At 43.8% G+C, this 12504-nt stretch overlaps 1 protein-coding gene across 2 annotated transcripts in view; it reads left to right on the forward strand.

Annotated features, from left to right (window-relative positions):
• micall1a (MICAL-like 1a) overlaps nucleotides 1-12504 on the forward strand; it is a 15453-nt gene continuing 2949 nt past the window's right edge. The window contains exons 1-12 of one of the 2 annotated variants that reach the window (XM_041036446.1): nucleotides 1-914; nucleotides 4127-4175; nucleotides 6475-6616; nucleotides 6805-6905; nucleotides 8173-8315; nucleotides 8484-9082; nucleotides 9168-9228; nucleotides 9437-9867; nucleotides 11041-11435; nucleotides 11524-11658; nucleotides 11779-11905; nucleotides 12088-12178. In XM_041036446.1, the coding sequence (XP_040892380.1) occupies nucleotides 772-914; nucleotides 4127-4175; nucleotides 6475-6616; nucleotides 6805-6905; nucleotides 8173-8315; nucleotides 8484-9082; nucleotides 9168-9228; nucleotides 9437-9867; nucleotides 11041-11435; nucleotides 11524-11658; nucleotides 11779-11905; nucleotides 12088-12178 (2417 nt within the window). In that variant the 5' untranslated portion in view covers nucleotides 1-771. The remainder of the gene's footprint in view (nucleotides 915-4126; nucleotides 4176-6474; nucleotides 6617-6804; nucleotides 6906-8172; nucleotides 8316-8483; nucleotides 9083-9167; nucleotides 9229-9436; nucleotides 9868-11040; nucleotides 11436-11523; nucleotides 11659-11778; nucleotides 11906-12087; nucleotides 12179-12504) is intronic. The other variant, XM_041036447.1, reaches the window with a different exon arrangement.

Below are 12504 nucleotides of genomic sequence, written 5' to 3' on the forward strand. Positions count from 1 at the left end.
TCAGTGCATCTAGCGTGGCTTGGCACCGGCGCTGTGTTGCCTTGATCAACATTAATTGTCCGGGATGTATATTTTACAGTGTGTTCTAATTTTGTTATCGCTAGGCGGGCGCCGGGAGCACAACGCGCCGTAACGGACTTTTTATGCATTGTTTTAACAGACGCTGCGGTCACTGCACCAAGAGACAAAAACGGTGTTGTGGTCTATCTCAACGAGGAAACTATCACCTCTGTCTCGACTGAAACTGCATCATCGCCCGAAACGAAGACAATCCTCACAGTACCAGCGCTCACCGCAACAAACCGTGCAAACAGCAGCCAGGAGCGAACAGCAGGCTACATTCGCTGGTTAATGCTAGCTAAGTTGACTACGCCAAGAACTTTGTTGGCAAGCTATAGTTACCCCTTCAGGATATCAGTCGTGTTTTGAACCGGGTCCGAGTTCCCGTTTAGAAGTAGTAACGTTATTCTCTATATGGGGGATTCCATACAGGAGATAAAGTGGGGGCATAATGCATGCGATAGTTGCAAAAGTTAGCTAACATCTAGCTAGCAAACCCTGCTAGTATTTTAACGTGACTCACTGGCTGTAGATGAATGTAACGCATCGCTACAGCGGGTGTTGCCTTAGCCATCGCCCCTTCACTGAAACGCTGGCGGTGACTCGCTTATGACCGAAGAAGAGACTTTGCATCGTCTCCTGTCACGTCGGGGGACAAAAGACGTCGACTTTATTTGACAAGACTACTTTGATTTCTGTGACAATAGTACGATGGGATCTCTGAAGGCTCTCCAGGAGTGGTGTCGGATACAGTGTGAAAATTACAACGATGTGGAAATAAAGGACATGTCAACGTCCTTTCGGGACGGTTTGGCGTTTTGTGCCATAATACATCGTTACAGACCCGATCTGATGTAAGTAGCCCGAAGTCTAACCATATAACATTGATACTAACGAACCCGATAGTCACTTACGAACGAGAAATCACAGTAGTTTTATTACAATGACAAACTGGCTTTAGAAATAGCAGCTGGCTGTAGCCAAATGTGGACATATCTCTTTGAGGAGAGACAGGCTGCTCATTGCTGTCCTTTAATTTATATACAAATACTGAAATAATAAGTGTGTTCAGCCATGCAGGATACAAATGCAGAATAAACTCAGTAGCCGGGTCGTGAACTCATCTGCGCTCTAGATTATTCTGTGAAAAGTTTTATAAGGCCTGGGATTATGTACAGCACCTGTCAACAGAGATTACTGTTTTTCTTTTTTTGAATACATTTTAAGTAGAAAGCTTCAACATTAAAATGGTTGAGTATGATAATGTCAGTGGTTAGATAACATTTGTTTTACACGGGTAAAAAAAAATGCTACTTGTGTTAAATTTACCAACACTGTATGTTTTAATAATGTTTCTGTGTATGTTATATGCCCAAATCATCTGAAATAATATTTTTTATGAACATTGCAGAGTGAATGAGTGAGAGGTCAGTGTGCTGTAATTAACTCAGGCTGACAAGCCATACCCTGTCTGTAACAACACACCCCTCCTCACTGCATGTTACACCTACACACATAGCACAGAAGCCACCACAAAACACAGCAGCAGAATCAGTGTGAATTAAAATAACTTTTTATGGGGATGGGGAAGTGAGGACTTTCCAGCGTTTTGATAGAGACCTAAAACTGAAAATCCCTTACCTACTAGCTTACAGCTGATAACCCACGTACAGCTGATAAGTGAATTCAACCAGCCTTTGCTCAAACACACTAAAAGTACAAAGTATGTGACACCGACAGCCTGTCTGTGTCTTTCAGGACTTCCGTCTTCCATCATGTGGTTGTTAAAATGTATTTCTAGACCTTATGTATGAATGTGAATGATTTGATTTTAAAAGTGTCCATTTATCTGCTATAAACATACACAGAAATGCTGACATTCAAATGACTCACGTTGGAAATGTATTTCCGTGGAAAAGCACACGTCCTGCGCAGTATAATGTGGCCTTGTGTAGTTCAGTGGGTAAAGCAGCCTGTTGACAGCATCAGGATTAGTGGTTTGATTGTGACTGAAACAAGTTGGTGGCCCTGCAGTTGTAGGGGGAATTGTGTAAAAGCACCCAGCAAATGACATGTTATGTCCCTCCTCTGTTTTGGGGGAAAACTGTGGTCTGATGGAATGACTTTGAACAATAAGCGTCTTGCTCATGCTGTTCACCTCTCAGGTGGTCCAGACTTTTGTGTGCAAATTGGACTATGCTTGGATGGTAGCAGAGCAAACATTCACTGGAGCAGTCACTGAAGGAGGAGTCAGTGAAGTGGAATATATCTGCATACACATCACAGCAGGAAAACTCAAAGTACGACAGTGGAGAAATCATAAACACCCAACTTTTGAGTTCTCCCTCTCCAATTTGTGTCCCAGCGTGTCTCCCTGTTCTGCCCTCTGTGGACTTTCAGCGGCCCAACCGAAGTGCTCTGATCCAGACAGACAGTTTGTCAGGCTAATCTGCAGCTGAGACCTCCGCCTGTCAAACTGGATTTAACTCTAATGCTGGGCCAGGCCAATGTAGAGCCACCCTGCACTCTGCAGCCAATGTATTCTCATCAAAATACATCACATTGATCCAGAGGAGAGACGTTAGTACAGCTAATGGCTTCGTCTCAGTCTCAGTCAGTCTTCAGCTGAGACCAACTGTCACTTAGCCCACTGGAGAGAGAGTAGATATGGCTGCAAGAAATCATCCACGGCCTAGTTAACCAAACAGTGGGCAAACAGTGGGACAGTGCAGTTAAAACTGCATTTGAATTAAATTGCGTTCACATAGAGCTCCTGATCAAACTTTGTCGTACAACTTAGCAGTGCAAACACTCATACCATATATTTTCTTTTAGTTTTCTGTGTCCTCTCTGTGTTGCAATTTGTCTAGATAATGCACTTGTTCCGTGTCACCGACTCCTCTACTTAAACTACTGATTGTTATGTATTTATAAGCTTCACTCTTGGCTGTCACGACATCACCAAATCCCAGTCCTGTATGCTTCAGAGCAAACTTTTTCCATCTGACTGAACCAGATTTAGCAGATATACTGGTCTACCCAGGCTTTGATCGTGTGGATTTAAACGGCTGGCACACAGTACACAGTCATATACACACACAGACACACCGTTCCTCAGCAGTCCTCTTTCCCAAAATAAATCCTGGAGTGAGACTCTGAGTCACAGTGGATTAGGTTCGCAATTCAGATCACACACAGCACTTCATCATCCGTGTCAGTGTCGGCTGGCACTGTCTGTTCTGTGAGCCTCGAGAACTGTAACTCCCAACAAAATTTTTAGCAGTACTTTTTATGTCGGCAGACCTGGCCCGGTGTTTTGACATGATCTTGATATTAGAGCTGCTGCTCTGTGTGTTTGTGACCATGGGAACTAGATTAGAGAGAACAGAGGTCACTTTGTGTGGCTCCAACACGGAGCTCTTTCACAAGGTTTTGCCTTCTTGAGAGTTCCACATGGTCTCCGCAAGCTCTCGCCAGGGTCTCTGTGTTTTTTCCGCCATACTGTTGTCCTTACTGCTAGACACTCGAGTCAACATAGATTTACTGATGCACACAGGCACACTTTCATCCCAGAACACCTCAGACATTTTCCAGTTTTACTGCAGGATGTTTACTGGTGAGAGCCTAGCTTTAGTTCCTCGCTCCAGGCATTTCAAAGCAGAACCTTGTAATTATCAGCCCATCACTCCTGTTTAGTGCAGCCACTTCTTTCCTTTTGTTCCTGGCAGTTTTTCACATCAGGCATCACTTATTTGTGGCTTGGGACCAATTGTCTGCAGTGGTAGCTAGGAAGCTCACTATTTTTGTCTGTCATGCTGTCAGGCCAATAATAGCTTTTTGATGGTTCATAGCATAAGTGGAAATAGGCCAGTAAGCTAAATACAGTACTGTACTGCATCAGCTTGCATCAGCTTCTATGGTTTTCTATACAATCCCTGGCCCAAAAGGAGTCACCATGAGTTGCAGTTGTTGAAGGCTATGGAACTGTACGCTGGCTACCTGCACACTCAGCCTTATCTCAAACATGGTTTTGAATTTTAACATTTATTCTCTTCTGTCATTCCAGAGACTTTGGCTCGCTGTCTAAAGAAAATGTCTACGAGAACAACCGAATGGTGAGTCAGTTTTACAGCTGTGTGTTTTGAGGTTTGAACACTCCTGTGATGTTGTGTTTTATGGTGATGTCAGTTTGGTTGTCGGCTCTTGGTGGGAGGATGACTTAAATCACCTGTGAGCTAACTATTATCTGTCACTTTGCTTCAAGCGTTGCATCTGTCACTGCGTGTTCTTCATTCAGCCATAAAATTATTAAGCCTTATGATTGCATGCAGTCATGGTGGGTGTGACATCAGTGCATTTGACTGTGTGACTGTGGAGAGAAGTGTTTCTTAATCCTGATGGAGCCTGATGAGGGCAAAGAGGGAGGAAGCCAGAGCAGTCAGCGTACCAAAAAAAAAAAGAAGAAGAAAATTCTTGCCATAAGCCCGTGGAGAGACCATGTAGAGAGGATTTTAAGTGTGAAAGTGCTGAATTTGCAACTTTATATCATAAGTAGGATGAATCCAAGAACTTTTTAAAATCATATTTTCCTTGTTGGCTTTTTCCACATCATCTGTAAGCCAGCAGAACATTGAGGGATGAAATGGGAGTCTCCTCATTTTCAGTCTGAGCTGAGCTTTGGCAGCTCTTTGCTGCTGTTTACATTCTTTTTTATCCAGCGCCTTTCATGGAAAGTGAGGTGGCCGGTGGTAGCACCAGAAACGAACTCCCGGTGTGCTGGCTGTCATTTGGGGGTCTTATATATAAAGCAGGCACTATCTGTAAGGCCCAGTCCTGAGTGAGCAATCCATAAATGCAAAGCTTCTAAGGCAGATTGTACTATATCAGACCCAGATGTGAGCTCCTTAAATTTGTTTATGGTTGTCTCTGTCTCTTCCTGGATTACTTTTCTTAGAACCTTTTCATACAGGAGATGCGGGTATCCTGAATACATGTTCAAATCACGTTTGACCGTGTTCATGTTAGACTGCTGTCAAAACTCTTTGTCAGTATTCAGAGATCTAGTCTCGGCTGTGGTGCTTCACACATTACTGCTTACTCCGAATTGCAGTTACTGTGTAGGTAGCAAATAAAATTACTGCAAATGTAAGTTTCAGTTCCTTCCACTTCCTGTCCTTCTCAAAACTCACGTCTCTTTCCTTTTCTGTTTGTTAGGTCGATCACTTAAATGTTCAAATGTCACCTACATTAAAATGAAGTTCCATCCCCAGTATACTGTAAACAGAGTCGTACCTGAATGAAGGAGTACTCTGCTTTGGACTAGTTTCTCAGTTTCCACTAAAATGTTCATATGAGTTATTGGCGTCTTCATAAAGCACAGCAGAGTGTTTGTTTTGGTGACTGCTGTGACATGTAGGTGTGAAATAGGTCAGCCTCATAGACAAGTAATATGTTATCAGTCAAGAGCATTCAGTAGTTTTCAGTGCACTGCAGGAAAGTAGAGGGGGTAGAACTAAGAAGAGACAAACCACATTAGCTGTAAAGCAGGTATTACTTGTTCAGTGCAGGACAGTGCATTTTGATTAATTTAGGTTTGCTTCCACTTTGTCTATGTTTAGCATTTGTTGGCTGGATTATGTCAGTGTTGTATAACTGCCAACGACTGTATCCGTGTTGTTATGTAACCTTACCCGCTCTCTCATTTATTCAGTGGAATTTTTCATTAGAGTGATGGTTATCCTCAAAGGGCAAACCATTATATTGTGAGCAAATGACTGATGTTTTGGAAACAGAGTTCAATTATTCAGGGAATCAAGTATCTGTGGGTTGGTGGGGCTACGGAAAGCATCTTTTTTTGTTGCACACATGCAGCAAAGACATTTTTCTGCCCTCATTTTGTGTGTTTACACAGAGACAACCAGATTTCTGTCAATATGCAGATGAAGGGTTTGGTTCGATTAAAACATTTTCATGGTATGGAGTAACCCTTGTTCCTTGTAAACCTTGTTTTATTTGTCTAATTAAAGTGTAGGTTGACCCAAATTACTGAAAAAAATTAAAACACTTTTTCACTCTTCTGCTGTGTAATGTAGCAATGCATAAAATTTCAGTTGTATTTTCTGAGGTTTGAGATATCATTGAGGTGATTTTTCCTTCCACCTTAGCACAAAGGTGAGTGGAATGTTGTTTGTGCTGCTCCAAGCAATGTAAAGATAAAATCCACAGTCAACATTTTCCATTGCGACTACGTTATACTTTTTATAAGACATAACAGTCGTAGTGATCAGATCGCTGCCTTTGATTATAATTGAATTCCTGTCATGAACTTAAACTCAACGCTTAGTGTTTCTCAGCTTCTTTATTTCTTACTCTTACCTATCTCTCCTCCTTCTCTCTGCTTTTGCCTCGTTGCAGGCATTTGAGGTGGCCGAGACACAGCTGGGAATTCCAGCCCTGTTGGACCCAGAAGACATGGTGTCCATGAAAGTGCCTGACCGGCTCAGCATCATCACCTACGTCTCCCAGTATTACAACTTCTTCAACAACAAGTCTCAAGGTTGGTGCGCTAAATTCAGCTGAATTTTACTTTACTGAACTCCATTTAAAAAATATATATATATTTAGATTTTAAACTGTTCACCCCCAGCACATCTTGCAATGGAGAAGCTTAACTTGTGGGTGTGACATGAGCTTACATAATAAGTTCAAGTCATTAGCTGACTTCCTCTGCTTCCTCTCTCACAGCAAACCCCCCCTGCATGAGGAGGCTGAGCTCTGTTGGTCATAATGAGCCAGCCCAGAAAAGGCCTCCGACCCCTTTGGAAGACAAAGTGGTTGAGTCTGAGGTAAGAACAAGACTTGGCACCAGGAGGGGGGCATAGAGACAGACAGGACGTACCCTCATGCATGTGTTGATTTTTCTTTTCTTTTTTCTTTTTTTGTCTTTTAACTTCCAAGGCATGGTAGACTTTACGTCACACTAAACTCTATAAGCTCTGCATGATAAAGACTCTGCTTGGAGCTGCATGTTTACAGGCTGTGTTTATTAAACATTAAATAATATTTTGTTTATGGTTTTTACTTTTTAGGCGTGGATAATCACACATAAGCACACAATTTTTTGGTAGTATATTGTGTATCAGAAGCCTCCAAATATCTAGGTATAATTCTGCATGTGCTATTTTTGGGGTGTTAACTCATCAGATCTGTACAATACAAATCCCATCCTGTCATATGAGTACAACAATGTACAATATCCACATATGTTTTGTAAGTACTGCTTCCTTTGTGTGGGCTTTGTGTTGCACAGCAGGGGAAAAACAAAGCAACAGAGGTAGAGTAAGTCTATAAAGATAGCTTCTGTATCCTGTCTCTCTTTTCTTTCGCATGCCTTCAACTTCTTTCCTCCATCCCCATACTCCCATGTACTGCCACCTTCCTCCTCCTCCTCCGCAACTTCCATCCCTCTTCAGATGGAAATCCATTCCACTCCCTCCTCTTCCTGTTCTTTTTCCTCCTCACATCTGATCCCCCCTCCACTCTCTGGTCCTGAGCCTAGGCAGTAGGATGGGGGGGGGGGGGGGTGGGCTAGGCGGTAAAAGCAAAACAGTTAGGTCAGTCTTTTTTTAAACCTTCTCTTGTACTTAAAAAACTAACTGTTGTACTATCCTAATACTGTGTGCCAAGTTTTTGAATAATGCTGCTTCTAACCCCAAAACACTAAATGCCTAAAACATTATATCAATCTGAAATACCAATCATATCCCAAATGTGTGACTCCCAGAGGCATTAACCCAAGCTGTTTGGATTTTTTTTTTTTTTTAACCAATTAACTCTTTTTTTTTTTATAATAACCTGCAGTTTTGTATTAATCAAATTGTGTTTTAAAATGAAGAGGAACTGCAGTAATGAACCACATGAATCAATGAGCAGTAGATGTTGCAGTGACCTAGCAGATGTAGCTAGCTTAACAGAATGAAAGATCCACATCCTCAAATCCTGACTCCGTGTTTGATCTCCCTCCTCCCCCATTACTCTCCATCTTCCCCCCTTCCCCTGACGTCTCCTCCCTGTCCCCTCCCTGCGAACAACGGTCCCGGTCTCTTGCACCAGCCGAGCCAGCCCGCACAGACAGGTGTGGCAGCGGCGGTCAAACGCAGCACACTCAGCAGCACCTGTGCTGTCTGCCAGAAACATGTCCACCTGGTGCAGAGATTTCTGGTGGATGGCAAGCTCTACCATCGCAACTGCTTCAGGTGATTCTTAACAGATTGATTTTTTACATATCAAACAATACAAGGTTTTGTGCTTAATTAATAATGATTAATCTTTTGTGGTTTCATATGTAGTAGGTGTTTCATATCTCAGCAATCTTTATGACCCATCAAAGGTCTTACTGTTGTCCTGTGTCATTGTCGTCTCAGGTGCACAGAGTGTCACAGCACTCTGCTGCCTGGATCGTACAAATTGGGGAGCGACTCTGGGGCGTTGGTCTGTACACGTCACCTCGCAAGGCATCCTTTGGCCAACCAGAACGGCCGACCAGATCTTAGTAAGAGACCAGTGACAGTTCAGTCTGCCAGGACTGGTCGCAGCCCAACTCCTCACACCTCGCCCTCTGAGAGGGACCAGGGTAAGACTCCGTCCCCAGTGAGCCGAACAAACGATACTGACAGGTCAACCAATGACTCTGCCACAGTCACTCCTGTTACAACAAATAAAGCAGACTCTTTGGAAAAAGCAAAAGAGATGGACGGTAGTGGAGAGACAGAGGAGATGCCACGTTCTTCTTCTCCCCCAAACCCTTTTGATGAGAGTGATGAAGAAGAGGACGATGGAGAGAAAGAGGAAGACACTCAAACACCAGCCAAATATACAGCCAATGGGGACCTCCCTTCCACACCTCTCAGTCATCATGAAGGTGTCAGTCGGCCAGTGCCGGCACCCCGCCGGGTTTCTGAACCCAGCGCTCCTCCTCGCCCTGCCCCTCGGGTTCGGCTACCCCGTACTACAGATACAGTCGGTGTGTGCTTATTGCAGAGCAGAAATTATGGTAAAGATTCATAAACCATTTGATACTGATCCTCACATTTTACCTGAAATCACAGGTGAACATCAGAAGCCTCCGGCTCCTCCAAAACCTCGAGAGAGATCACAGTCTCCTGGAAGGTATCTCAGTTTCTGTTAAATACCTCTTTTCCTGTCCGTTGCCACCATTTCACCTGCCTTAATCATACCAGCACAGTCTTTCTCTGAGTCACATCTTGTTACAGCATGTACTGTACTTGTTTGCTCCTCCATGCCTCCATTCAGCTGTATTTTGTTGTCTTCCCCTCTGTGACCCCTCCATCCCTATCTGTGTGTCTTCACTGTCCAGCCTGTCCAGTGGCACCCATAAACCCAAAGATCCACCTTGGCTCGCCTTGGTCCAGTCAGAACCCAAGAAGAAGAAAGCCCCTCCCCCTCCCCCTGCCAGATTGGCAACACCTCCCAATACAGGCTCTCTGTCCTCTCTCAAAGGGGAAGGCTCCCGACCCAGTACACCCCCTCCACCCTCCAACCCTTTTGAGGACGATGACGATGATGAAAATAACGAGGTAGAGGAGGAAGAGGCGAGCGAAGGAGGTGCGGTTCCACCCACAGTGGTGGCTACTCACCCGTGGTACAGCATCACTCGGGCTGCTGATACGACAGGGGCAGACACTCCCCCTAGTGGAGGAAGCTCATCCCGCTCTGCCAGCCCGGGGAGTGCAAGGAGCAAGAAACGTCCCGCACCCCGGGCTCCACAGCCGCCTGCCGGTAACCAAGGTCAGTTTTATTAGAACTCCAAGAGAACATTTTATTCTGCCTCCTTTAGTGTGATACCACCTCACCTAAACAAGTTTGTGCAGAAATGTGAAATGTGAAAAATCCATTTTTGCTAGTATAAAATTACTTGTCATGCTGTAAGAAGGAAAGAAGAAGAAGGAAATTAATAGGTTTGTGGAGAAGAACATGCATGTGTTCATGCCATAGTTTCTTGTGCTGCCACTACAGGTTACTAAAGAACAGTACTTGGACATTTATAAGAACATTTATTGGAAGAATTTTAGCCATTTTAAACATTCTTTCAGTTTTTTGAATCAAATGTAATTAGACAAATTCAGATAGACATAAGTATAGTTTTATTTAATATTTAGTTGAGTTACTTTTGTCTGAAACAAGTAACATGCATATTTTTAAGATATGATCAGGAACACTAAATTGTTTGGATCTTCTACACTTTATGCTAAGAATAACTGTCCTGCATGATAAGTGCTATTCAATTCTGATGCATTTGTTTGTGTTTGAGCAGGTGAAATTTATGTCCCATGTAGTTATGAAACGTTGGTACCATATCTACATAAGCACAGTCAGTCACAACACTAGTACTCTGTGGTCTAATAGGTCCTTCATATCTGCTTTATCAGTGTATTCTTGTTTCCTAACGATTTACCAAACAGTATTTACATTATCTTGGCTGTGTCAGATATTTCAGCCTCATCAGTCTGCTTCCTCTTTCTCCCTAACATGTCCTCGTGCTGAGAGACAACCACAGACCACACACAGATATGTCACACCTAGAATCAGCTTCATTCCTTTCACTTTCTTTTTCGTACACGGAGTAACTATGAAACAAAACATACCTTTTGATACCGATGCATTGTTTACGTGTGGACGTGGCTCCCGTTCCTCAAACAGGCTCGAATTTAAAATGTTGGCATTCCAGAGCAGTTGCTCTGTAACAGTGAGTCTAATGTTGGAGTACAGAGCTAACAAAAATACCCTCTATCTAAATAGTGACTGACGAGAAAGACAGTGAGATATTGTATATAGATGTTCATTGTTTTTTGTTCTTTTTCCCCATCCTCTCTCCATTTCAATCCGTCCCAACTACTTTGATTCCTGTTTTATTTCTGCACTCTTTTCTTTTTGTTTTACTGAATCTTCTTTCCTCTTCAGTTCTCCCTCACTCTCAGCCCTCCTCTTGCTCTCCCTCTCCAGCTCTCAGCATAGAGAGTCTGTCCTCTGGCTCAGACCACAGCTCCTCCCAGCCCCCCTTGGATGCTGGCAGTGCCAGCAGCGACCAGGAACACGCCTTCACCAAAAGTGTCTCAGAGCCTTCCATCAGTTCACCGTGCGACTCTTCGGCCTCCCCTTCCTCCTCCTCGACCGAGCGTCTGCCTCATCCTTCCCCCACCCCCTATCCTTCTCCCATGCCGCCATATGCCAGCTCAGCTCCAGCCACCCCAGAGACCAGTCGTAGTACGAGTACAAAAGGGGCCAGAGCCCCTCCACCACGACCCCTGACAACCCCCAGCCCACTGGCCTCAGGGGCCACCCCATCACACAACAAGGTAATAGAACCACCTCCAAATAAAGAAATATAAAGAAATATACTTTGTACAGTATGTAAATTGATCTGTGTCTCTTTTCTCATTTTAGCGGATATGTAAGGAGAATCCGTTCAACAGGAAGGCTTCTCCCTCCCCTGCTAAATCCAAAACCAGACCACCAAAAGGCCCTCGACCTGCCAGACCCCCAGCCCCTGGTCATGGCTTCCCACTAATCAAACGCAAGGTATAAAAATTTAAAAGACAGAATATGTGTTTCAGCATAGAAACAAAATGTGTAGAATAGAAATTCCCAGGCCACGGATGACGTACTCAAACGGTCCATCCTGTCCAAACTTCCCTCCAGGTGCAGTCTGATCAGTTTATCCCAGTGGAGGACATCCACGGGGAGATGAGTCAGTTGGAGAAACAGCTGGATGAGCTGGAGCAGAGGGGAGTGGAGCTGGAGAAGAAGCTCAGAGACAACCCTAACGGTATCACATTGCAGTGCTTTTAAGGGAGTTTCTTGAGTCCAAACTGAAACATTAACTAAAAAAGATAAATAGCTCACAAATTGGCAAAACACAAAAAAGCAAATTTGCCTGAATTTTGCCTAAAAGAACAATAAATAATGGTGTAAATCTAATATCCTTCTGTTCCTCTGCTGCGATGACAGATGAGGATGAGGAGCGTCTGTTGGTGGACTGGTTCACTCTGATCCACGAGAAACACCTACTAGTCCGACGAGAGGCTGAGCTGGTCTACACGTGAGTCTCAGGCTGCAGAGAGAAGCAGATGTTTGAACTGTTTGACTTCAGTGTCCATCAGTCGTATAATCTGACATCAGCGTGACACACAATCTGTCATCTGAATGTGACAGTCGATGCTAATTTTAAGCAGTCACATTAATTACCAACGACAGCTTCATTAATGAGTGAGAGACGGTACAGTGGTTCTAGTTAATGGAGCTTTTAATTCATGACACTCCTACCAGACAGAGCTGTACAGTATGGCGAGGGTTGAATACACTGAAGCTGTGTATTCAACCATATTTGGAGGTAATATGATGTGAGCGTACCAGTGGACTGTGGAG

This window comes from Toxotes jaculatrix, chromosome 4 (genome assembly GCF_017976425.1).
Source record: "Toxotes jaculatrix isolate fToxJac2 chromosome 4, fToxJac2.pri, whole genome shotgun sequence".
Taxonomy (NCBI): Eukaryota; Metazoa; Chordata; class Actinopteri; family Toxotidae; genus Toxotes; species Toxotes jaculatrix.